The sequence below is a fragment of the Chaetodon trifascialis genome, chromosome 22, assembly GCF_039877785.1.
Source record: "Chaetodon trifascialis isolate fChaTrf1 chromosome 22, fChaTrf1.hap1, whole genome shotgun sequence".
Taxonomy (NCBI): Eukaryota; Metazoa; Chordata; class Actinopteri; order Chaetodontiformes; family Chaetodontidae; genus Chaetodon; species Chaetodon trifascialis.
Genome location: NC_092077.1, coordinates 17,478,397 through 17,505,923, shown reverse-complemented (window position 1 = coordinate 17,505,923; position 27,527 = coordinate 17,478,397). Strand labels below are relative to the sequence as shown.

Sequence of the window (27,527 nt, the reverse complement as noted above, 5' to 3'; positions counted from 1 at the left end):
AGAAGAGAAATGAAGCGCTGATTTGTGCAAAAAGATAAAAAGATAATGGCATCGGATGGCTTCTTTTACTGTGACGTTTCTTACACTGTAGACCTCAAGGTTCATTATCCAGTCTTTTCATTTTTCATGTGCTTGTCACATTGGCATCCAGAATACAGTAGCAGCACAGCACAGGGGTAGACAAAGGACTTGAGACTCGGACCTGTCTGAGACTTGAACACAAAAAGATTTGAGTCTTAAAAGCGAGTCTCACATTTGGATCCCGTAAATTCCCACAACAACAAAAATTAATAAGACCGCAACCTGCAGACCTTGCATTGCCAAGCTTGAATTAGTGCCGCAAAAATCAATTTTCATTCATCTGTTTTCACTATCAGTTCATCTGTTGGTTATTTCTTATGTTGCTTGATCGTTCATTAAGTCTATAAAATGTCTATTCCAATATCCCAAAGTCTTCAGATTGCTTGTTTTGTCTCAGCAACATTAAAAAACATCTCAAAATAATCAATTTAAAATTATATAAAATGAAGTAAAGCAGCGAATAATCACATTTGTTTGATGTTTTTTGAGTTTAACAGTTAAACAACGGTGAATAACACGCTCGTTGAATTTAATTACATTTTCTACCAACTGATGAATTGTCTAATCAGTTTAGCACCAGCTTGATTACTCAGTTATTCACCAGTGCGTGGAAAGGACTTGGTATTACATCTTGACACTTAGTTTATGAAAACCTGGGACTGGACCTGGACTCACCCTACAGGACTTCAAAGCTGACTTGGGACTTGAATTGTCTTCAGTCTGTGTGATGGAACAGCGAACCTTCAACGGTGAAAGGGGTCAACTGTCGAAGCCGCCGGTACAGTGGGAACATCTGCTTTCTCTGTTCTGACATGATAAGGTTCTTTATATAGCAGGATGTACCAGTGAAGGGCACACATAGGGATGTTTTGCAAGTGCAGACCATGGGAATCAAAGTTATGCAATAGAGCCAGGAACCAGCTGCTCCGGCTGTCTTCTAGTGGAGTCCTCCCACAAGCAGTCTGGTGATTCACATGATGCAGACAGACGGAGATTAGAGATTTTTAAAGGCTGCCCTCTCACGTAATGATGCTGTGCGTCCCATCACTCCTCCGTGCTGTGTCAGTTAATATCAAAATTATAAATACGAATGGGGCTAGCCAGAATACATATTTTATTAGGCAGAGAAAATACTGTTCAGAAGAAGAGAAACACCAAAAATAAATTTCTGTCATACATCATTTCCTCTCACACAGCGTAGGAAGGTCACTAGTACACCAAAGAGAAACAAACATCGCCAAACTACGCGTGGACGACCTCCGCGGAGAGGTCAGATGGACACTGTAGCACAGTCAAAAGCACGGCACGGCTCAGGTGTCATTGAAGCAGAGCATGATCTGAGGCAGTCCTTGATTCTCCACACGATGAAAACACTAAGAGACGAGAGCGGCAGGTGGCGCTGCAGCGGGGAGCTCGAGTCGCTCTCATGTGACAGGCAAAGTAAGTGAGTAACATCAGCCAAAAAGGTGGAAAATACACAGAGAAGAGCGGTCCTCTGAAGAAAGAGGAAGATGAGTTTGAAGAGGGCGCAGAGTGCGGCCTCGGCCGAGTGATGAAGATCTCCTGAAAGAGGCAGAGAGGGAAGGCAGCTGGGGTCGGCTTTTGGCAGCTTTTTCTGACCGGAGCTCGGTGGACCAGTTCTGGGGAAGAGAGGGCCGTTCCACTTTTTCCCATGTGAAACACGAGCCGAAGCAAGGCAGAAAAACCCTGCTTTGACTCCTGACGCGCACACGCATGCACACATAAACACACACGCACAGCCCCTGCAGACTTTCAACGTGACACAATCAGACTAGTACACAAACATGCACACGTATACAAAGGCAGAGCTTTACAAAGTCATGCAGATGGAATGTTTGATATTTCTGTCGTCTGACTCAAATGTGATCTGCCGGCTGGCCTCAGGTCTATTTTCATCAGAGGGGAATTATGGGGAACTACTGTAACTCAGTCTAGGCTGCAGGGATAGACTGGAAATTTGCTCCTGGAAAACTTCAACACATCTGTCTTCTGAAGGGGGAAGAAAGAGCAAAGGGGCTTTAAAAAGCTGAATTGAAGTAGCCTAAATCACAAACTGCGATGTTCACCGCAGATCTCTGGATGAGAACCCATCGCTGTGTCTGAAAGAGGTAGCCTGATCCAAAGCTAATTACACGAGGCTTCAAAAAACAACTTAAAGGCTTCTCAAAATTTCCTTTGGGCCCACTGGAAAGGGCATCCTGAGTACCGACACTTTTTAGGCGAGTCATGCTGATTCTTAAAGGAATAGTCTGACATTTTGGGAAATATGCTTATTCACATTGGAGAATATGTAGAGAAGATTGATACCACTCCAGTAACTTTATGCCAAGCTAAGCTAACTGGCTGCTGGCTGTAGCTTCGTATTTACCACATCGACAAGAGCGTGGTACCTCCTCATAAGACATGGAAAGAAAATGAACTGGTGTATGTCCCAAAATATAAAACGATTCATCTCAATTGAAATGATTTAGGTTTACAATTAACACTTTTTTCATTGACTTGATGATTTAAAGTAAAGTTTTTGTCCAGCCAAATCACAGAATATTCCACTAAAGTTCACTTTGAATATAATGAGTATAATGGGTTTCCCTTTTAGAGAGCGTCAGTGTACCCAAGCGGCTCAACAGAGGAACTGGTCTGAATATACAGTGTAATCATAAAGAATGATTAGAGTGACGCTTTCATCCACTCTGTGAACTACACTAATTTAATCTAATCATAATAATCATGGTGAATGTCTTATTTCTACAAACACAATGATGTAAACTCAAGAACGACAGTGGCGAATGCTCGTCCGTGTTCTGGCAGTGAGAGACACTGTGATTGGACGGTCCAGACACAAACAGCATCGTGCCACGTTGCTGCAACCAGCGGGGATTGGAGGAAGTGGTCGCCGCCGTCGAGTCGGGCTCACAGGTTCTCGTTGGTGTCGTGTTGGCACTGGCTGTCGGTCGCAGGGTTCAGGAAGGGCAGCTCCTCGCCGCAGCCCTGCAGCTTCAGGACCTGACTGCTCAGGTCCAGGCAGCACTGCGAACACATCATTTTACTGCATCAGTGCTTCCTAACACGGACGGCAGGACTACCAAAATAGTAGATTACTCAAATTTATCAATCTGAGACGGGAAAATCACTCAGGTAATTGTGATTTTCTTTGCAAATATGTGGATTTACTGCTTTTTTCTGTTTAATATCATTGTAAACTGAACACCTTTGGGTTTTGGATTGTCAAAACAAGCAATTTGAAGGCGACAGATCAGTCTGTATCCAGTAATTGGGAACTTTGTATGAGATAAATACAGTATTCAGTACACTTATCATACATGTTGTATACTAAGTTGTAGTTGTAGCTTTCCTGAGTATAGAAGCATAAGTTCAATTGAGATTTAAGATTATTTCTAGGTCATCCAGACAGCTGAATAACTGATATTCTGCTGCAAATGACAAATATGTTGCTTAGAGTTAGTTTATACATATAATTTATATATGAGGATTAAGTTTTGTTTCTCTGAGTCCGTCAGTAGAGAGCAGGGATGAGCTGTTTTTTTTTTTGTTTTTTTTTTTGACATTTCAATAAACCCGACGATGATTTACACCATTAATCCTAATTAATTACTTTATTGTTTATGAAAGTTTGCAGAGAAAGCTGAGCACAAGAGGGAGCTTGGAGGGAAATTACAAAGTCCTAAAGGGCTAATTTACAAAATTAGAGCTCATGTTCTTTTCATACCCTGAAGTCTCTAATTAGATTTTTAGGAAGATATTAACCAGATGCAGCACATGTAATATTGAAATGAGATATAACACTACTGTTAGATTGCTGGATCGTCTCTTCGTGGGGTTTAAATTGCATTTCCAAATGTGCACATTCGAAATCCCATCTCACAGGATGTCCTCACTTCAGTCTTATCTGGGTTTCACCTGCACAGCAGGCATCTAACAAATAGATGTGGCACGAAAATAAATCTACCCAGCCTTCCCCCTAAACGACCCCACATCCAGTACATCTCTTTTTAAGGATTCCTGCTCGTGCCTCCATCATTCCCCTTGAAATGTTCATTTCTCTGCGAGCATTTATTTTTCTTCTTCTTCCCTTTTGCTTATTCTGAGCCATTTCTTTAAAACAACACACACCAAAAGACACGATAAGGCACAGAAATATTAGCAAAGCAAATGAGGACCTTACTTTAAGTTCCAGCAGAGTCTGAAGACCCAGGCACAGCTCGAACGCCTCGTCCTCTGAAAGTGAAAGTGGAAATGAAAGATAAGGGGAGAGGAGGCTGAATGTTATTACTGCATTATGAAAGGAACTCTGAATCCAGGTTAAATCATCAACACAGCTAAATTATTCATTCTTGTGTTAACGAGTGCTGATAGGCACACTGTATGCAGGCCTGCTTGTGAGGGTGCGTAGGACTCCTGTAGCAGCGAAGTGAGAGTTTAAGAGCCGGAGGAGAATTGAATGTCTGTGAAAGAGTCAGGCTTAGGGACTGAATCAGAGTCAATCACTGGGGTGGAGGAGCTGAGGAGGAGGTGCAGAGAAGAACTGCAGCATAAATAATTGTGTGTGCTTGTTCTTTTATCTTCCTGAGGACAAAATGTCCTTATAACAAGAGCAAGATCAGAGTCAATCTTCAAAGTAAGAGCTTTTTTGACCACGTGAGGACAATAATATCTGCACTTTTATGGTTTGGGTCTCTGGAAACAACACTTTGAAGGACACATTTGATATTTTTGGGAACACATTAATTCACTTTCTGTCTCGAAAGCGCTCTCACATTTGTACAGTAAACATGAGGCTACAGCCAGCAGCCAGGTAGCTTAGCCTAGCATAAAGACCCGGGGAAGACAGCTAGATTAGCTCTGTCCAAAGCTAACAGATCAGCCCTCTAGCATCGCTAATGATCGCCAATAACATTTACAAACTTTTCCCCAGAAAACATGTGCAAACAGCTTATTGTGAGGCAGCGACCTCTAGTGGCCATAATAACTATAATGGTAGGAAGTTAGGCAACGTAGCTTAAAGAGCGACAAAGTCCATGTATGGAAGACGTGCAAGGGCGGGCCAATCAAACACAGCAGTTTCGCAGGAGACCTACATTAACTTACATACGAAGCTTAAGCTACATGACTAACATATTTATTCAGACCCAAAACATGATCTCTTCCGAAACCTAGCCAAGGAGTTTTGGTGCTTAAATCCAACCAAACTGCGAAATCTCACAGCGTTAATAACATGTTTAAAGCTGCGACTGTTACTGAGTCTAACTCATAAATAAAACTGCTATTGAAGGCAGGTTGCTGTGCTGCGTTCATGGTCCTCGCTGAACTCACTTCTCTCGCCCCTGTTCATTAAAGAAAAAGACTAAATTAAAAAGACTCACTCTTAGTACAGCAGATGTAAAAGCTTTTATAGCTGAAGAGTGCATACAACATTATTGTGTTGCATTGTCAATATAAAGTGGAAAATATCTGCAAAAGAGACATTTATTTACTTGAAAAAAATTGTTTATTACAGCTTTAACATATTCTTATCGACCAGCTGTCTTTTTACTTAATGGTTATTTCTGCTTGGGTGCTTTCAGAGGACAAGGTAGGATGTACTGCCTGAATGTTAAGTACCGAGACGAGCACACATGCTACACAGAATCTCTTTTAACAAAACCTCTGCAGAGATGACACAGCAGGTGAACTCATATTTTTCTGCTGGAGTTGTTTTTCTGCATTTATACATAAGATTAGTGCGTTTGGACGACTGGAAAATCACCTACGGCGCTAGTGCTACCACGAGGTTCATTTGTGATTTTGAGTGAAATATCTTAAAAACTGTTGGTTTTGCTTTGGTTTATGACCAATCACCTGCAGAAATGACACTCCCATCAGCCTCAGCTGCACATTGAGGAGGGCCGAATGAAGCCTGCTTGTTGAAACCAAGAAGCTAGCTGTCGCTTAAAGCAGCCATGCGTGATAAACAGGGAAATTAGCATTAGCATCGATTTTTGTACCAAGATGTAAACATGTTTATTTCTTGACATTTTTGGTTTCATATTTCAGCTGGGAGGTTGCTGCTTGGGTAAACGTTACGCTTCCTAAACACCAGCATGTTAGCATTGCCATCGTGTGCATGTTAGCATGCTGACATTAGCATTTAGCTGAGAGCTCTGCTGTACAGCCTCACAGAGACGCTAGCAAGGCCTAGATTCTTGTTAACCAAGAAATCCCAAAAGATTCAAACAGTCTGACCTTTAAAGTGCGAGCTAACGCTCTTACCTTTGACAAAGGCTGAACACTGGACCGTCTGTCTGCCCAGCTGCAGCTGCAGACCCATCACTGAGCTGCTCACACCACATGGTGAGCTGTCCTGAGTGGGCACCAGTCTAATTACAGACACACAAATCAACAACCCCAAAAAACCTTTTCGGGACATGTCATTTTACACAGTATCTATCTCAGAGGAAAGATTTCTTCATTACATGTCGCTCTGTGATGAATGTCATCAGCATTTTATTAAAATGTCAATCAAAATTTGTGCTCCTGAGATTTTAATAATATTTCAAGACAAACAGTAGATCAGTTTTATCAGCTTTTACCGTTTACCTGTTACCTTTAGAGATGATTTGAAAGTGAGGTGAGAATAAAATGTCACATCCTCTTCCCACTCTTAAGTCAGCACACAGGCTGAGCTTTATTTTGCATTTTAATGTCCTTTCCTAAAGATGAAGGTGATATCAGGTCTTTAAGGATCTAGAAAAACCCTCCTAAAGAGCTTACAGGCTGTCATTGTTAAATCTGTCCTATAACTCCTATACATATCCTGTTATCATTAGACTTTCTCTTGCTTTTACTCTCATTCTTGATCTGCTTTTGGTTGATTTGATTGTCAGAGCACTTTGTAAACTGCGCAGGCCGTTTCTTACCCCAGCCTCTGGCAGCAGGAGGTGGAGATGTGGTTGTGTTGGCTGCCGGTGTTGATGGATGCCTTGACTTCAGTCTCGCAGCACTGTGGGGAAGACAGAGGGGGATTTTGGTGTCGCAGTGTGAATTTCCACTTAGGTCTGGCAACGCCACATGTGAGGAAACAACAAGTCACCAGAGCACATTAACACAACTCTGGGGAGCCTTTCAGAAACGCTGATCTCTTTTCTTTTGAACGAGGCTGTTCGGCTGCCTCGTGCTTGTGAAAGTGCCAAACTGAAAAACGAAGTCCAAGTCGACAGTTAATCAACTTTGCACGAGCAGAACAGAGCTTTCATCGGTGCAGTCCTTGTTCTTTGAGCCAAATGTAATTTTGTGTTTTTCTCTTGATCTGAGTTGATTCTGTGTTGGAGCCTTAAATTCACTCCTCTTCTGTTAATGCCTGCAGGCATTTGAACCAGCAGCCCAACAGTTAATAATCAAATTATAAATAAATCAGCAAGGACACTCGGAGCACCTTCAGAGATCACATGCGTTTGATTATTAACTGATCTGTGAGGTTCCTCTTGCTGACTGTGTTTCCCAATAAGATGCCGATTCTTCAGTTTGTCTTTGCACTTTGATTTTTCAGACTTAATGATCTCAAAGTGTCACTCCGGCATGAAATATTAACCAAGTGAGTCATCTGAGCGCCTTTAACTCATTAGTCAACCAGATAACACTGAAGAGGAAAGTCACCTGTGACAAGTCACATGACTCACTGTAAAAGCTTGAAAACTCAGACTCAGTTAGCAAGCAGCCGGTGAACATGGTGAAGCATTTAGCGGCAGATATTTATGTCAAGAGCAGGTAGAGACCAAAAACAGTCACAAAAGAGTGAATAATGGGCTTGTTGCACTCGTCGAATGAATGCTAATGTTGCTAATGTGAATAGGCAATTGCCTGATAGCAAGTTTACCTTATCAACTTAATACTGTAGCTTGTGTCCCAGAGTGCTGCAAAAATCAGTTATTGCAGGTTTAAAGTGATAGTTTGACATTGTGGAAAATACATTTATTCCTTTTTAAATGCCAAGATTCAGATGAGAAGACTGACAGCACTCTCCTGTTTGTCAGTCAAACAGGAAGCTACAGTCAGGGAACAGTTAGCTTAGCTTAGCTTAGCCTAGCTTAGCAGAAAGACCGAAAGATGTCAAAAGATGTCTAAGTTCAAATGTGTGTTATGTGTTATTTCCAAAATGTCTGTTCCTTTTGTCTTTCACGTTTGTCCTGATTTTGATTGAAGCTCCAGTCTTACAGTTGTACCGCTAACAGACAAATTGTCCTAATTTCAACTGACGTTTATCTTCTTCTGCGCCTCGTAGTTGCTCCGTTGCCTTCGGGGCACTTCGTGTCACAAAGACGTGTTTCATGGGAAGTGGAGGAAAGTATAGCGCAGCAGATTGTAGTGTGTCGTCTGTAATGGCCTTTTTCTATTCAGTGACCTCTTACTATGTTTGTGGGAAAGAGAAAGTATATGAAGTATGAAGTAATGGTGGAACGACGAATGCTTTCAGGACATATGGTGGCTCTGCATGCATGCTGCATCACCCCCACCCTCCAAGTGTGTATCAGACCATGTATGAATTAGAGTGTTTTCCATCATCAAATGCAAATAGATTCCAGCTATATTGCCATATGTCTTTCATTTTTATTTCTTACGATTCTGTTCTCGGATGAAGTGCACTTCGGGAAACAGTAATGTTTCTAGTAATTTATATTTATGGAACAAGGTTAAGTCCTCACAGGCAGAGCTGTCAAAACCGTGGACCTTGACGAGCTAAGAATACTGATATTGTAAGCAAGCTTATACTGATCGAGTGGGTTTTTGAAAATGCAATCATTTTAAACACTCAAAATGAAAGCGACACCTACACACTGACTCCAAACCACAACACCCAAAAACAGGAGATGTATTGGCACGCGTTCCCATGCAGGACTCAGGTAGCACGCGTGTCCTCACTGAGATACAGTTTACTGACACAGGACAGTAAAATGTCCTGCATTTCATCATCTCAGCGCTCGTCCCCCCTCAGGGTGAGTTGTAATATCTGTGGTGATTCCCTCGCCATCATCAGCTCAAAATATCTATTCATTCAACATTTTAGTCATATCAATACCTCCGAATCAGCCTCAGATGCACATTGTGTTCAGTGATATTAGCAAACGTTAGCATGCTATCATCACGCTCAACTACAATTGTGAACATGATAATCAGTGCACAGTAGCTGCTCATGTTAGCTTTGTCACTGTACAGCCTCATAGCGCTGTTAGCATGGCTGTAGACTATTAGTCTTGTTGATATATTTGAGGTATTTTTGATATACTGCATCATATCTTTGAGTCTTTGGGATTCTTGTGCTTGTGATCAACTTTTCGTTGCATGCTTCTACATTTTGAGCTATTTATCACAGGTTTGGATGGTTAACCACACCTGTTATCACAGAGCCAGCCGGTTGGGATGCGGCGACCATTTTCGAACAATTTGAAATGACACTTGATCGATCTGGATCAAATGATTTGCTAGTATGCAGACGTTATTGTTTTCATTGATCACGATATCTGATACAAAAGCTATGGTGAAGCCCCTTTTGAAGTCTTCTTAAATCACAATATGTTAAATTCTGAGATTTCTAACATCTGCTGTGGCTTTCACTGTCCAGCACACATCCTGCTTCCTGTTTCCATATATCTTTCTCCCCGTCATAAATCAATACCTGATCCACTTGACCCGAGGATATTTCCCACCTTGGAAATAAACATGTTCAGTTTCCGTGAGCCTTGTTTTAAACCCTCACGCTCTGTACAGACTGAGCTGAGCCCCCTTTGTCCTCCCAGGCACACCGGCTTATCAGCAGGCCCACAAACCTGCTCTTTTGTCTCAGTCCTGGCGGTGCAGAAAACCCTCTTTCTCCCTGAAGTTTAAAAATAGCTGCCGAATGAGTAACCGAGGGACGTTTTGCATTTAATAAGTTGACGATAAAACCGAGCAAAGCACAATGAGTAATAGGGGAAAACGCTGAATCTACCAGAAAGAATTTTAAGTGCACTCGCACAGGCAGAAGCTGCCCGACAGTTTTAACTCTGCGGGGAATATTAGCTGTTTGATCGCGGCATTATTTTCTACCAAAGAATTAAAAATGTCTCTGTCCTTGGCGTCATACAAGGCTGCAACTCTTTCTTATCAGGATCCAAAAGGCCAGAATAGGAGCTCTTTATCCCCTGGAGATAAGTGATCTCTGAGGGGTTAGGCTCCTGATCTGATGTCCGTTTTTGGTTTTTGTCAGCGCTTCGTCTAAAAATCACCCTTTCAACCAACGTCGTGTTAAAACGTTAAGCACCAGCCGTCTCTGGTGGCTCCATGTGAAAGATTTGCCGGAGGACGGACCGAATCGCTCCTCGAGTATCTTGCGTGACCTTCCTGCATACATTAATGGCTGGAGTGTCGAGAGCGCGTCGGTTCGGGGACCACAGGGAGCAGCTCCATGTGAAAGCAGATAAGCATTAATGCCTAATGTGTTTCAGAAAAGGCCGTTAATAAAAGGCTTGGATTCTGAGTCACTGCATGCATAATGCTGCCGTTTTCTGCTTTGTTTCGTCTCATGAGATTGTTTAAAATGCTACGCGGTGTTACACTAAAACAGACAGACCGATGATGCGGTCGCGGTTTGATCGTTTAAGTGGTGCTTCGCTGATTTTACGCATGAAGATCTGCTTACTTGTCACAAGCGACTACTCTGATTATAACCCTCATGATATCATCGGGGTCATGATGTCATCAGGATTATGTCGCACCGATCTTGAGGCTTAACTTCTTTTTCGCAGAAAGCGCTGTGTGTTTGTGTGTGTGGGGCTGTATTTCTCATCTTATGGGGACATAAATCTGTTTACACAGTCACATTGTGGCGACTGATGTGGATTTTGAAAGAAAACAAAAGCACACTTGAGCTGCATTATGGGAAATGTAGGATCCGGTGCTTGACCCAAACCAGGGACCAGTGTACCTCAGCCAAGGCTGCTTAAATTTGACCATTGTTTTGTAACCTGTTTCCTGTGAGTGCCCCTTATCTTAACTACAATATTGATAATACAAACTTAAACAAGCCACGCTAACTTAATAGCAGAGGTTTGTGGTCACGCTTGACATGCGTATAAACATGCATAAATCCAGTGGTCCCAAGCTGTCGTCCTCAGGGGGGCATACTGTGGTGGGAAAAACTAGACATGTCGGTTACTGCATGTGTTTCAACAGGCCGCTGCACTGCTCATTATTTTCCCTCTTTCTGTGCTGAGGCCCACACAGTTTTTTCCATTTCAAGCTCTGGTGCACCTGCTACCCATGTAACCTACATTTAATCCATTTGGATGCATGTGCACATGTTAACCAGGCTGGACTTTTAGTCACTGCCACTCAGCTATGTGTTGTTCTGATCCAGCCAGACGGCGGCCGGGTCCTGCCGAGCTTTTGATGGAAAAGGAGAATAAATGACGAGTGGGATTTAAGTGATGAGTCATAGGAGCAGAGCGGTGCTGTCTTTGTATCCTCTGGTTTTCAGTTTTTATATTAGAAAGCGTTGAATGTGAGCGAGGGGAGCATTCAGCGTGGTACAGTACCTTGCATTGAACAACCAGAGATGCGAGGAGGGTCGCGCTCTGCGTGCCCTCGGTCTTCTCGGCTGTCGGTCTGGCTCCGGCCTCGCTGCTGTCGTCCTCCTCGTCCGACCGTAGGCTCCTCTCGCTCTCCTCCAGAGACTCCCTCTCCTCCGTGGAGTCGTCAGCTGTGCTCTCGCTCCTCTCCTCGGCGTCGGCGGGTCCGTCCTTGGTGTCGGCCAGCGGGGATCGAACCCTGGCGCTGGGGTCGCGGGCCTCCCCTCGCAGCCGCGTGATGTTTCCCTCCAGCAGGCGGCGCTGGACGATGCTGTGAGGTTGCTAGAGGGGGAGGCGTAAGAGATGGGATGGATGGATATTTTTCAGTGTCTTCAAATGTTTTCTGTTTTTTATGCCCTGCTGAATTTTACAGGTCACATGAAATCCAGGTTAATTAGAGTTGAATCATGTGAAGTGAGCAAATTCAATGTATGTCACAGGACAGGTGACGTGTGCTTGTCTACCCTTCTTTGCCTCGTGAAAAGATAAATATTTACAGTATATTTATCTCAGGGACAGAGTTGGTCAGCTTGTGACACAACATACGTTTAATCTGAATAAAGAACAATATATGTAGGTCACTGTGTTAAAGGAGCACGTCAGAATCAGCCTTGAGGCTCCAGATTATCTGCACTTTGACACATCGTCACATCAGCAGTGACAGAGCTTTTTTGAGTTTTTATTTCCAGGGTGTGATTACCAGCAAGTAAGATTTCTGTCTGCCTAACTTTCCTTTTTTACATGAGTCACACGGACGCAAATTTTGAAGCCAAACGTTGTCACACTGCAGCAAGTAAAGGCCGTTTTGACTATGGATGCTGAGGTGAGGTAGAGGTTTAAGCTCACTGGCATTTCAGAAACCCCCCACCACCACCAGCACCTCCTCCTCCTCCTGCTCCCCACACAAAATGACACACACAGATTTAAATTGCTAACTTTAGCTTCAGTGAAAAAAATAGCTTTCCAGACCACCTGAAATGAAGGTCACATTATCATGTCATGAAAGCCAATTTAAGGCTTTCAGATCCTCGCTGTTATCAAAGCGTTTCTGCTGAAGATTTCTTTATTTTTTTGCTGATACACAACCTCAGGTGTCACCTGGAGTCTTTTATTGGACAAAAGATGTTGTGCAGACTGTAGAGTAAAGGGACTTAAGACAGTGTTCGGCCACAGAAACACTATTTCAGAGTAAGGAGCTTGTCGCTCAGTATGCTACGTTAAAATGTAGCTTTACATATTTAATACTGCTGCATTGATCTTGATTAATGACACATGTCCACTGTTTCAAAACAACATGTGGCCACCGACTGCCTTTTCTCTCTGCATCATACAAAAGCAAATTGTATTTAGGCTGCCTGGTCCTCCATAATCACATTGCTGTTCACCAGTGCAGAGTCTGGGTAGAGGCTGTCAGACAGCATGCAGGTCACCCAACACCAGCAGTCGCTGCATTAATAAAACACTAAGCAGAGGGTTATTTGAACGCTCAGATCAGCAGGACCTTTAACCTCACCTTCATGAACAAACATGCATCATGAATTAGCTGTAAACATGAAAACGCCACTATTCAGGGTAATCCTACAGAATCGATGATGAGAATCAGCTCTAATGCCCTCGATGAGAAAATGTCTACAAAGACCAATTAAAACAGGTGGATAGATATGAACTATTTAAATACATTCTACTCATTTATCTCCAAGCACATGAAATCATTTAGGTAAGGTCACCTTAAGCAAAAAGGCATCAGCATAAGCTTCAGATAGTCTTTGAACGGGGATAAGAACTAACAAATAGATGAGGATCAATGAATAAAATCCTCCACAACCCAGAACTAATACTTTGAAGTGGCTTTAACCTTCGTTTTTGTATTGACCGTGGATCACATGACGTCGCTCATGAGTTCCCAGGATCTTGCAGCTCATTGTTTATGTAACCTACATTGCGTCATGTATGTGATGTAAGTTCAGTATGTCACGTAAGGTCTCTTTATGTGTGTATGTGTGTGTGTCCAGCTGAGGCTGAAGGAAATTCGGTCTTCAGTTTTGGACGTCTGAAGTGTTGAAAGAGGACATTCTGAATTGTTGCTCAGTCAAGAGGTCACCAAAGTCTGATTCATGTTGTCTTCCTCAATTTTCCTGGAAACTCTTCCTGTGGACTGAAGTGTTGGAACAACAGACTGATTAACTTCCTTACAGGCCAGCAGCGGCATCTGTAGAGCCCTACATTCTCAGTTTAAGGCTCCTGGTTGAGCGCCAGTCTCACAGTGATCCCCATCGGCCCACCTGTCGTCCTCACATGCTTTGTATGACTCCGTCTTGAATTTCCAGCAGCTGCACACCTGTTGCCTCCCTCTCCTCTTCCTCTCGCTGATTCAGAGAGCCTGCAATCACTGGGCTTTATAGAGATTGGATTGTGTGTCCACTTCACAATGTTCCTGTTGGAGAAAACAACCCTTTAAATTGGCGCCATTGATGCTGCTCTTACTGCGAGTGGTCGCAGTGATTTTCACCGACTGGAGAGATTTTTCTGGGTCACTCTGAGCTGTTTGACCCCATCAGATGTGCAGCCCTTATGGGCGGTCTTGTAGGAGACCCTTTATGTCGGCTGAAAGGACATTTTTTTGAGAGCTCCGTGAAAAAGACTGGATGTGTGATTTGTTTTTCGATGACATTCTGGATGATAACAATGGTCCATTACAACTGCAGACCCTCTTTTGTCTGTCCGGGGAACTCCATCCAGCAGCTGTGATTGTGTGTCTCTGACCCTTATTGAGAGAAAGCTCGAGCAGGAATAGAAAGGATCGAAGCTGCCGTTCTCCTCCCTGTTTACTGGTCATTATTTGATGTTCCCCTCTGATTAACATGCACACAGCCGTACTGGAGTGTGCTGTTAAAGTATTCCTGAGCAGAATTTGAATGAAGATGAGGACGATTTCACGAGCTGTCAAGCAGCAAGGAGACAGAAAAACATGGAAGGATAAATAAATAAGAAAAGGCATCAGGGCCCAAGAGAGCAGGGCTTCCTAACCTCCGCACGGCTGTAATAACGTCATCTCATGTGTGGCCATGTCTGAGTGTCGGTGGCCTCGCTCTCTGTGTGATCTGTCATTATGTTTCAGTGGCTCTTAGTGTCAGACATCCATCTCCAGCTCGATCCAACACCTCAGGCCATCGACGAGTCATTTTTGGCAGCCGGTCGGGTGAAAAAGCACCGAATTGGCAAAAAACAATGCAGCGCTTTAAGTAAAATCCGTTTCTCTGGTAGATTTCTTGCTGTTCGTAGCCTTCTCTCCATCCAGCCGGCTTCAAAACAACATCGTAATCACCACCCGTGTCACTGAGTTTGATTTAGCCCGTTCGTTGCTCTCTGAGCTCCAGCTGTGGCTGAGCAGCTCTTAGCTGGCTTTTAAACAGCCAGTGAAGATGGCCTCTCCTCCTCCCCTCTCCTGGTTTCCTATCCCTTCTTTTCTCTCCTGTCCTCCCTTTTCTCTTCTTATCTCCTCTCTTTAACTCTCCTCCTTTCCCTACTTCTCATCTGCCCTCCTCATTTCCTTCCATCACTGTCTATTCACTTCCTTTTTTTTCCTTCCATCATTCTTTTCCTTTCCTTTTCTTGCCTTTCCTTCCCTCCATCTCCTGGTTTCCTTTCCTCTCTTCATTTCTCTTCACCTCTCCTCCGATCCTTCCTTTCCTTTCCATTTTTCTCCTCTCTTCTTCTCACATCCTTTCCTCATTTTTCCTCTCTTCTCCTTCTTTCCTTCATTCTTTTCCTTTTCTTTCCTTACTTTATTTCTCCTCTCTCCCTCTCTCTTCTCATCTCCTCTCTTCACCTCTCCTCATCCTTCCTTGTTTTCCTCTATTTGCTTTCTTTTCCTTCCCTTTGCTTATTGCTCATCTCCTCTCTTCTCCTCTCCTATGGTTTCCTTCTATTGCCTCCTATTTTCTTCCCTTTTCTTTTTCCTTTTGTTCACATTTCATCGTCAATTACATTTCTTCCCGAAACAAACCCAAACCCAGATCCTGAAATAAGAGCACTTGTACTCCTAAAAGTCGTCCTCTCCTCTCTGCAGGAGCTCCACTAAAATAGGAGCTTTCACGTTGAGCTCCTTGACATCTGAACTAATCAAATTCAATCAGGAGCTCCTCTTCAGATGACTGATTTGTTTTCGACTGTTGTCCTCTCGACATCGGCCTCTTCCTCTGGCCTCATAGATTTTCTCTGTGTGTTCTAACTATTCCCTGCCTGTCAGCTGACCTCTTCCCCACCCCAGCACTTATTGGCTAAATCACTCATTTAAACATTTAATTATCCTCCTTTGCAAATGAAAAAAAGCCAGCTCATTAAAGGGGAAGCCGTCAGTGACAGATCAAGGTTTAGCCAAAGCGTGGAAAATGTTATTTTAATGAAATTGCTTATGAAGTCTGGTGGCACACCGCACTGTTTTTATTCAGGAGGAAGGAAATCACGTCCAGTGTGGAGAAGCAGGGTTTGGTGAGAGTGTGATTGAGGGTTTTTTCTTTGAGGGATGTTTTTCTCCTCTGTGCCCTCATGAGACTGCAGGGAAGCAAAGATTGAATCTGACAACAAGCACAATGTAATTTCAGCCTTTTTTCTCGTCGTGCCGCTCCCTGATGGTTGGCGTCTGTTTCTGTGAGCCCTGACTGCTCTGGGGTCAGCTCGCGAGCAAACCGCGTTAGCGACGTGTAGCTGCTATCAGGCGGCGCTCGGTGCTGCCACATGCTCAGCTTCTGTGGTGCAGTTCAGGGGTGAATTTGGCGATTTTCCACATTACATGGTTTTGATCTGCTTGATCTTTTGGAGGTTTTTGAAGAGTGAGGCGGACAGTTAAAGGGGCACGGAGGCAGAGATGAGGCTGAGATGCTACATGGGGTTAAATAAGGTAAAATGGAGGCAATTAGGGTGCTCCTAACCCTTGTGTCAAACTTGGTCTGATCTGAACATGAGGATATCATCTCAATAAACATCCATCCGGATCGGTGCAGTGGCTGCAGTAATGCGGTCGCTGTATCGGTCTGTCGTGGTAAAGAAGGAGCTGAGCCAAAAGGCGAAGCTCTCGATTTACCGGTCAATCTACGTTCCTACCCTCACCTATGGTCATGAACTTTGGGTCATGACCGAAAGAACGAGGTCCCGGATACAAGCGGCTGAAATGAGTTTCCTCCGCAGGGTGGCGGGGCGCTCCCTTAGAGATAGGGTGAGGAGCTCTGTCACCCGGGAGGAGCTCAGAGTAGAGTCGCTGCTCCTCCGCATCAAGAGGAGTCAGCTGAGGTGGCTCGGGCATCTCTATCGGATGCCCCCTGGACGCCTCCCTAGGGAGGTGTTCCAGGCATGTCCCACCGGGAGGAGGCCCCGGGGAAGACCCAGGACACGCTGGGGTGACTACGTCACTCGGCTGGCCTGGGAACGCCTCGGGATCCCCCCGGAAGAGTTGGAGGAAGTGTCCGGGGAGAGGGAAGTCTGGGCGTCCCTGCTCAGACTGCTCCCCCCACAACCCGGCCCCGGATAAGCGGAAGACAATGGATGGATGGAAATCTGCTTTGAAATCATACAACTTCTAACCAGAACTCGCTTGACAATCATCACATTTTTAGTTTTTCTTGAGTGTCAAAGTATTCCAGCGACAGTTTACTGTACATCTACGTGTACACCGCAGACAGGAGCTGCTCGTAGCTAATTCTGCATGATTTAAATGGTGCCGATTTACCAAAAATATGAACAAATATAGGCTAAAAGTACGACAAAAGATCATATATAATATATGGTGCACTTGTTGCAAGCTGAACTGTGTGGAGAATCACTTAATACGCTCTGATGTGAGACAGGTTTCTGCCCTGATGACACATCTCGAGGTTTCAGTGAATTTCTCACCTCATTCTACCGACTGCTTGTCAACACGCTGAGAATATGTGAATCGGCATCAATCATATGGCCTCCGCGTGGATTTACCTGTCATGAAACCTAATGAAGACAGCAGGCAGCGCTGTCCCATAAAGAGTTTGTCTATTATACATGATGCAGGCGAATGTTAAGCTTCATCTGACAGTGAACTGTTGAAGCAGCTGAGGAGAAATTGGCATCGCTGAGGTGTAATCTGTTCTTCATTTTTCACAACTTGCCCAGCAATTTTGTTGATCATTCATTTCTCCCGATTGTAAGATGTGGCGTGGATATTGTGGTAACTGAAGAAAGCTTTCACTGTTGCTGCTTGACAGAGGATTAATGGCACTGAGATAATCTTGTGCAAGCAGTTACTTATTTCAAATGGATGCTTAGCAGTTTTGCAGATGGCGTCTTTTACCTTTGCACTGGCTGACACGTTCCTTTGTTAACATAAACGCACAGTTTATTTCGACTCATCCTCACACACACTGTCCTGCTGCTGGAAAGACTCAGTGGAACACCAAGTGTGGATTAATCCGCCGCTGAAAATAGTTCCCAACAAATACACTCTTTCCCCCTGTCTGAGTAATGTTCACAGCTGTTTTAGGAAACACTTCACAGAGCGATATCACCTGTAGGAACATGAGGTGTAGCAGCCAGGTTATCACTAGCGAGCTAATCCTTTAGCTTGTGTATTGCAGGATTATGGCTGTGCGAGCTATTATAATTTTATTTTATAGACCGCACTCACTGAACTTGACGATGCTCTGTGAGGTTTCACACAAGGTGTGTTCGTACTAAAATGGCAATAAGTCGCTGGAGGTCGGACCAGATTTGGAAGAGTTTAGGATACATTTCTGTGATATGTGTTGTTTGCATGAATATTCATGAAGGCTGTTGGCTTACTGATTGCATTCATGTAGGACATGCAGAGAAGCTAGCAAGGCTACTCAAAAGTATCCTAATGAGCCTTTGGCTGTCTGCGTGTCACGTGACCCAGGTGGGTCTTAGCCGTCCCTCGAGACTCCCGCCGCAGACAGGGAAGGGGAGCCGGAGAGTGTTACGAGATAGACGAACACAGTCTTTTCACGCCATTTGTAAGAAACTATAGAATAAGACCAGCCTGAAGCTTTAAATATGAGCGTAACTTCCTCTTATTCAGGCTCGTTTGTGAGGCGTTGAAAGGAGAAGTCATAAACAGCAGGATACTGGTGCACATGTGGACACGTTGAACTGGTCTGACTGAAACTGGTCTGATACGTGGTCTGTTGCTGGTTTTGCTGATGTGAGCCCTGTGGTGACCCCCTGACCACTAACCAGTCTAATCCAGACTTCTGCCAGTGGGACGAAGGACAAGTGTTTATCTATGACGCCAGCATTCCTCCTCCTCCTCCTCCTCCTCAGTCTCTTTTTCTCTGTTTCTCCCTCTGTGAGTCACATTAGAGGCTAATTGCTGTGTGGACTAATTATCTGACAGCAACAGGCTCCTCTCTCTCATTCAGCCAATCACGTGAGCGTTCTAATGCCCTCTTTCTCATTCTGATGGAGGTCCCCAGCGGCCGACTTCCTGTCGCACCGACCAGGAGGCTCCGGCAGCTTCGCATCTGCTGCCTCCGCTTCCTCCTCGTTCTTGTCTGTCCTTTTTCTCTTTCGTTTTTCTGACATCGCTTTGCGTCTCTTCTAAAATCCTCCGTGAAATGTCATTTTCAGACGAAACGCCAGGAGGTAAAACGTCATTTTGCTTGAGATTTTGGAAATGTGCTGATTCGCTGGCACCACTCTGGTATCTGCCCTTTAAAGATGAAGCTACAGCTAGCAGCTGGTTAGCTTAGCTTAGCACAAAGACTGGAAGCAGAGGGAAATATCTCACCTGGCTCTGTCCAGCAGTCAAAAGCCATCATGTAGCTGTTTTCATTTCAAGAAAAATGGATCCAAAAATCTTCCCAATGGCGACGGCTAAAACTGCTCACCCCTTCGTTGATCAGTCCAACAGAACTGTTTTATCTCATTGTAAATGTTTTGTTTGGGTCTTACGCTATTGGTCAAGAAGCCAGAATCTTAAGCTATGGGTACTGGAGATGGACATGTTTCTCATTTTGTGACATTTTATGGACTTTATGGACTGATCATTTTCTCTGACTGAGAAATTGCCTCCACTTGGACGTTTCTGGGAATGATGTTTGCTTTCAGTTGTAATAATGAAAGTCATCAGGATGACATTTGGAGCCACTTTGGAGGCTGAGGTGTCCCACCTGGCCTCAGCCAACAAATAAACAAAGTGTGTACAATAAAGTAAGCCAAGTTCAGACTTAAAAACTTGGCAGTTCAGACTTAGTAAGTTCGACCTGGGAGTACAGTCTCTCCAGGACGGAGGACGCAGGACGGTCATTCTGCAATTGGGACGGCAGCGTACTTGATGACGTTAGCAGGACGACACATCTCCAAAAACTTTGGAGCAAATTTTAAACTACGCGCTATCGTGATGAATCGGCCACAGATTTTAAGTTTGAACATCCACTTAGCATTTCGACACTTGTAACTTTCAGTTGTGAGTCCTCTCCTTCGCCATCGTTGCTACGAAGTGCATTCTGGGATACGTGGCTGCCCCAAGTCCACACAAGTCACCATCCGATGCATCCTCGATAAAATGGGAGGTGCAAGAACACATCCGGGCATTTGACTGTACTCGGCGAGATGCGGACTTTTGAATTGGAACAGTACTTGGACTCAGACTGATGACGTTTCTCAAGTACGCAAGAACACAAGTACAGAGAAGAACGCATATTGAGAAAGACCTACTGTCTCCTTCTTCTTCTTCTTCTTCTTCTTCTTCTTCTTCTTCTTCTTCTTCTCCTCCTCCTCTTGCTTCCTGTCTCAGTATCTCCTCCTCTGTCGTTGGGGTTGTTTTGTCGTTTTTGTTTTTGTCGGGTATTTTTAGCCTCCTTCCGACAGAGCTCAGAGGGAGCAGCTGAGGGGAGTGAGTGGATGCCGCCCATCCACAGCTCCAGATGACACAGAGCGAGACAGGTTCACACTAACCTCGCTCCAGCCCACCTAATTGTCCCAGAGCTAATAATAAAGCCGGCATCTGAACAGATTTAGCACTGTTTGTTTTGGAGGGAACGGAGGAGGCAAAGTCCCGAGAGCTTGGCGATCACGCTGAGTGACACTGTCATGTCTGCTCTTCACTTTGAAGTGCTACTCTGCCTTCTGGGAAAAATCATAAACAATTGAGTTCAGAGAGTGAATCAGGGTGTACATAAAAACCTGCTCCAGGATGAGATGTGCTGTACACCATCTGCTCATAGAAATTCATGACTGTTTGAAAGGACAGGAGATCGCTAAGTTCTCCAAACGTTGGTTTGACTAAAGCACAGCACCTCACCGCGCTGGTTTACATCTATTTGAGAAATGTATAAGCAGGTTTTTTCACTTGAACTGAAGATAATGTCCAGTAAATCGGTGCTTAAGTTGCATTTAACGCTCACAGCAAAGGCACACTTTTCTTTTTTCCATCTCTCAGTTCCATCTTTGCCACAGCTCTGCGTTCAAGCCCAATTCTGTAGCTTTTGATCATCCTCAGAAGTACCTGGAGACTCCAGTGTCTCGATTAGACAGGCCATCACACACACACGCACGCACACACACACGCACACACACACAGGGTTCAGGCTCACTCATCTGTAACGGAGGGACTTGAGCAAACGGACAGCTAAGCTGCAGGGAGAAGAGGAGCGAGGCTTTGCAGCAGCAGACGAGGAGCGCGCAGCAAAATTAGACCAATACGACATTTTAAAGGACGCTATTTTTGTGTTGAAGCTTCCTGCGAGGAATATGTGTGTGTTACTTTTACATTTTACCAATTTCAAAAAAAGAGTAGAAATATTTACTTTTATGAAAATTTCATTTTGATTATGACAGAAAAGTAAAAACAATGACTAATGATAAAAATGAGCTGAAATGGCTCTTTATGAAGGGATAGTTAAACATTTCCTCTTGCAAAGAGGTACATCAAAGGATTTATTAATGTAGTGTAGTAAAAAGTACAATATTTCCCTCTGAAATAGTGGAGTTAAAGCATAAAGTAGCATAAAACAAGTACCTCAGAATTGTAAGTTAGTAGAGTACATGAGCACTGAGTCCAGACTAATGAAACAGGCAGGCAGCAAACTGCAGGAGCAGACAGGAAGTAAAGCAAAACAGGAGACATGAGGAGAAACTCTTTCAACATAAAACAGGAAATGACTAAACTAAAGCTGTATTTGGAGCAAGCGTCACACCCAGCCTGTTCAAAAATGTGATTTGTTTAAGCTTTAAAGAATTAATGGCCTGAATGCTGAAAAGGCTGAAATTCTGTGTAAAACAATTAATATTTTAAATGTTTGGAATGAAAATGGAAACAATATTAAAAAATAATGCATGAGGCGGAAACACAGGCATTACGGTATTGCACTTTAACATTTGTGATCGATGTAGTTTTGCTGCTTTAAAGTCCTCTTTCCTCTTCTGACATCATGGCCCTCGTTTCGGTGCAGCTTTGTGGAGCACATGTTGAGTGTGTACAGTAGAAAACAGTGAGATTACGCAGCGATTACACAATAACTCGGTCCGTGCTGAGCTCAGGTGTTACTATAACTGCGCTCAGGTGTTTCCAACCCAATCCCCCAAACACACATGTATACGCTCATTCTCTCATGTTCGCTCCTCTTACATTTTAACCACGTGCCCACACAAAGACCTACATCATGTTACATAACGTGGCCCCACTAAACCACACGTCCTCCTTGACCCCCATCTCCAGCCGTCCCTTCCGTCTCTTCGCCTCCATCGCTCGTGCGTTCGAGTGGCGTATTTTGCCCTTTTCATGCTCACTGCTCCCCTTACTCCACGACACAACATGGCTGGAGTGTTGACGACCTCAGGCTAAAGAGCAGCAAAACAAATTCACTATTACATAAGAGGCTCTGCTGCTGAATTACACACTGGACCGGACAGGACTGCGAGGAGAAATTAATAGGAGGAAAGGCGATGTTACAGCTGAAATGTCTGTGTGTGGCATGAAAGCATAAAACTTAATTTATACGGATTTAAGTAGCCTAAGATCATTGTTTAGCAGCAGACTAAGGAGTAGCTTGACGCTTTGGGAAACATGCTTATTCACTTTCTTGTGAGTCTGATGAGTAGACTGACACCATTCTCATATCTCTTGTGATTAGTAGGCTGTGGAGACAGTCAGAGTCAGGAGGTGATTAGCTTAGCATAGGCTGGAGGCAGGGGAAAATGGCTACCCTGGCTCTCTCCAAAGAGAACCAACAGTAAAAATGAATAAAGGGCGATTTTTGGTTTGAGCAGCACTTCTTCCAGCTGTTGTTTGCTAAGAAATTTACAGCACGTAACTCTATGTACAACCATGAATGTGTCTTTTTATGTGCATATTAAACAAACAAGATAAAACATGTTAATTAGTGAGCTTTAGCGGTGGTTGGTAGGTGGATTTGGTTATCTCTGGACAGAGCCTTGCTAGCAGTTTTCCCCTGTTTATACTCTTTGTGCTAAGCTAACCGGCTGCTAACTGTAGCTTCATATTCACAGCACAGATTTTAAGATTTATGGAAGACAAAGTCTACAAGTCTACAAAAATGTCTTTTGCAAAGCTAAGATAATGTTCCCATCTTAACTGACAAAGAGGCCTATAATGAATCATGCAAATTCTCCAGAAAAGGGTAAAACAATCATTTCTTGTCAAAGATCTGTCTGACATTTTAGGTATGACCTTTGTTTACGGACGCCACATGCCAAAAAGTAAACAGACCTCACGGGTCTTCAGCAGTATTGTAATTAGATAAATACAAATAGAGTGATTTATAGTCAGGCAGCCTACAGACGAATAAATGGTTCTGACAGCCTTATCCAGATGATCTCATCTTGTGTCTGTGAGGGTTTGGCATGCAAGCCACCTCGGAAACACATCATGCTTTCTTTTCTTTTAGTCCATGTCTATTCAGAGTCTGGATGCTGTAGCTGGCTGTCTGCAGAGGAGAGATACAGGCATGGCGGAGGGCTGCTGGCAATTTCCCCCCCCAAAGTTTTCCAAAGCTATTCTGACATCGAAAATCACTTGTTACAGATGCAATCCAAAATGTGCTGGGCTCCCCGTGGCCACATCTGTTCCACAGACAGGGCTTTAGATAACTGCTGAGATGAGCTTCATTCTGTCTTCGAGGAGAAGATAATTAGTATTATGATAAGAGGGTTTTCAGTCCCCTGCAGGAGATGTTGAATCACAGGCTGCCAATGGATGATTTGTACACATGCTCCTTGAATCTAATAGAGTTTTGGGGTGTCTTATCTTGATGTAGATATTTTTTTCATTTTGACTTTAATAGTGTTTAGATGTGCAGCGTTGGGGTCATTTCTGTTGCCTAAGAAACTCTTCCTGCCATTACATAGCTTCTCTGTGCCTGTGCTAAATGCTAACATTAGTATGCTAGCAGCAGAACAAAAAACAGAACTTACTTCAGTTCTATACAACAGAAAAGTCTATGAAATGTTAGAGAGAAAAGTGTCCAAAGATAAGAAAATGTGATACAGCATTATGTTATGCGAGCAAGATACAAGATTATTATCTTTTAGGATGCTTTACCGTGTTAGCAAGCTAACGTTTGCTAATGAGCGTAGTGCTCATTGTGATGTCTTGGAATGGCTTGTTTTTAAAGATATTATTTTTACTGTGATGTAAAACAGAGAAACATAGCTAATCACTGGAAAAGATAGACCAGTGAATGTTTCGCATTTTTGCTTGATGAATAACTTAAACAGTTAACCAACGAGTGCTGTTGATTAGCCTACTTTTCTCTTGATATGGAGTAACAGTCTACAGCTATGCTAGCAGTTCTGTGATGTTATATTTAGACATAGATGTGCTTTAAGCTAAATGCTACAATGCGAATATGCTTATGTTTAGCAGGTATCATGTTTGCCATGTTCACCATCTTAATTTACCATGTTAGCAAGCTAACATTTATTATTAACATATTTATTATTGCCACACTTGCAGTTTTAGTTAGATGTTGCCTCAGAAACACAGGGTCGATAACAGAGGGAAGAGATAGAAAACATATCTGTCGTTAGACTACAAAAAATGTGACTCAGTCAAAGAAGAAGAGAAAGGGGGTGGAATATTTCTCTAGCAGCAAATGTTGGTATTAAAATCTGGCAGACCTAAACGCATCACAGTGTGACATTCGCACTGCTAGTGCTGCTTCCCAGTGCCAGAGTGACTGTGTCAGGGTTCTTGGAGAGCTCTGGGGAATCTGGGAAGCCGCCATCAAACCAGAACTGTGTCACAGGAGAGGTGGAGTAATAAATTGTTCAGATTATTACAGGGAGTTCCTCCAGAGTGTGTAACAGCTTAGCTTTAGGAGGCTTCTGGAGGAAGAGGAAGGGAAGTGAAGCAGTCTCACTTGACGTGCAGGACTATCTTTCATCCTGTATGTCAGCCCTGAAGTGTATGTTCCTGAATGTATAATGACGTCTCTCTATATTTGCAAGCCCTGCACAGTATAACACGCCGTTCTGTCCTCTGCATGCAGAGTGCATGACTCTGAATCTTTCATGACCCTTTCTATGATGAATTTCCTTTCCAAGGCTACATGTAAACAGTAAATACAGTGATGCATTGCTTACAGGAAATGGTGTTCATGCTAATGTGTTCAGCATGAAATGGCTCCTTGTGTACGAAATCGACAGTAAAGTAGACAATCAACAGCCGAGATGCAGCCAGTCTCTGTAGAGCTGACAAGACTAGCCAATTACTCGATTAGTCGATCAACAGGAAATGAATTGTTTAAATTCTTTTTAAAGTGGAAACAGACAACTTTTCACCCCCCCCCACATCCCCCCCCCCCCCACACACACACACACACCCCCCCCAGCTGTTCCAGAAAATAATCAATAGATTAATCGACAATAAAAATAAATTAGTTGACTAGCAAAGTCGCAATGAGACAATTAAAGGGCAACTCCAGCGATTTGTGGCATCAAAGTCTGTTTGCAGATGTTGGGAAGTATGACAGTGGAGAATTCTGACAAATTGCCTCGAATGATGTCACTTGAGTCAGTGTTGCGTGTGGCTAAAGGCTACAAGTTTGAAAATGAAAGAAATCTGAGTATGCGGGAGTGAGGTCATCAGATATCTGTGGCCCTGCTCCTCATCTCTGCTAACGCCTCAAGGCTACATTAGCTGCTAGTACTGTAGCATAACACACCTGAATCTCTGACTGAACTGCTGGCAGTCAAGTTGCATTGTGGTTAATGAAGGCATCAGATTTTAAGGTGAACACGTTGAATAAAAAAGCCATTTCTGCTGCATCGATTTGAATCTTTTTGTTTCGCAGTCTGTCGTGAGTCTGACGGTGTGATACAAGTGCAGTGCTAAATCACTTTAGAGCTCCTTTAAAAATGATTTTACCACCTCGTACCATCTCTCAGCCACTGTCAGACGTGCTGCTGCGTACCGTACAATTATGACGCCTAATTCCACTCAAATGGAACCTTTAAGAACTGCTCAGCACCTGGCGACACGCACAGCAGCCTCTCCAGTCGAGTGAATGATGAAGTCCACTCACCAAGTCTTTGGATGTGCCCAGTCTCTTCAGCCCGTCCAGGGGCAGGAGGTCAGCTGAGTCCTTGTGCGTGAACTGGGTGGCCTGCTTCAGACGCCTCTGCTGGTGCAGGATGGCTTTATCCCGGATGGCTAGCTCACCTTTCTTCGCCTCGCTCATGGTCTCGGACTGTGAAGCAGTTCTTTCCCGTGCTGTGTGCAGAAGCTTGGAGGCTGTAACCTCGCAGCAGCAGCGGCGGTGGGAGCTCTCCGAGTGGATGTGCGGAGAGGAGGGAGAAACCCCACGAGGCAGCTTTTTAAGGATTGCTGCTTATGTCCTTTTTAAGGCAACAGAATAAAGCTGCAGATGTTGCCTCTTCCACCCTGTTTTGCCCTCTCTGAAGAGCTGCTGTCCTTCCCTCTGGGCTCTGCCTCTCTCTCTCTCTATCTCTGTTTGTAGTCCTTGGCATGTATCTGTCTCAGCAGCGTTAGGAGCTATTGTCCTGTCCTGGATGCTCCTCTGATGTAGACATGCATCTTCCTCAATGTCAAGATCTGTTCTGTCTCTCACAGGCTGTGTGAGGCTGTGGAGTAGGTGTGACTGAGAGATTGTGTGTTTTCCCCTCCCCTCGGTGTCGTCTGTCCTTGTCTCTGTCTCTCTCTCTCTCTCTCTCTCTCTCTCTCTCTCTCTCTCTCTCTCTCTCTCTCTCTCCTTTCAGGAGTGTATTCTCTCTCTCTTCCTTCTGGACCCTCCTCTTTCTTTCCGTCACACACTCCACACTGATGCACGCTCACCCCTGAATACAGACCACATTCTATCACTTGACTCTCACTTGAGGAAACACACAAAAAACACACACAATCGTGCATCAGATTCTCCACATTGGGCTTTAAACTGATGCTGCAACACACACACACAGTCTGTCCCTCTATCTTGTCCCTAAGCCTCACACAGTTTGCAGTATTCGCCCCTCGAGCAGCGACTGGCCTCGGCGGCCCCTCGCTGAGGAGGTGTGAGAGAGATCAGTGTGATCTGACCCCACACAGAGGATCAATCTGGACCATTGATGGCAACAATTGATTTCCTCCGCCTCCCCTGTGGCAGCCGCCGTGAATTAAAGAACCCAGTTTCTACCATCCGTCCATCTGCCAGCGCCAACAAAAGCTAAAAATACCACATCCGTACGCACTCGTGACCTCTAGATGATGACATTTTTTGCAGCGGCGGTGATTCAGCCTCCAGGTACGGACGGCTTCATCGCATTTATGTTTTTAGAAAATGCTTGTTAACATTGAAGAGCTGAAACAGGGGATCTTATTTTAAC

General features: G+C 44.0%; 1 protein-coding gene across 1 annotated transcript; it reads right to left on the bottom strand.

Moving 5' to 3' along the window:
* Positions 1–1,178: 1,178 nt before the first annotated feature.
* Positions 1,179–27,121, bottom strand: nrip2 (nuclear receptor interacting protein 2). The gene is made up of 6 exons (XM_070991792.1): positions 26,228–27,121; positions 11,667–11,981; positions 7,017–7,099; positions 6,370–6,476; positions 4,286–4,338; positions 1,179–3,129 (listed from the first exon to the last, which is right to left on the bottom strand). Exons 1-6 carry the CDS (start codon positions 26,381–26,383, stop codon positions 3,013–3,015), a joined length of 831 nt encoding a protein of 276 aa, XP_070847893.1. The 5' UTR covers positions 26,384–27,121; the 3' UTR covers positions 1,179–3,012.
* Positions 27,122–27,527: the final 406 nt, after the last annotated feature.

Coding starts and splice junctions, on each gene's coding strand:
- nrip2 (XM_070991792.1), bottom strand. CDS start 26,383: ATGAGCGAGGCGAAGAAAGGTGAGCTAGCCATCCGGGATAAAGCCATC. Junction 11,982..26,227: donor TGGGCACATCCAAAGACTTG/GTGAGTGGACTT, acceptor CTCCCCCTCTAG/CAACCTCACAGCATCGTCCA. Junction 4,339..6,369: donor GTGTTCAGCCTTTGTCAAAG/GTAAGAGCGTTA, acceptor TTTCACTTTCAG/AGGACGAGGCGTTCGAGCTG.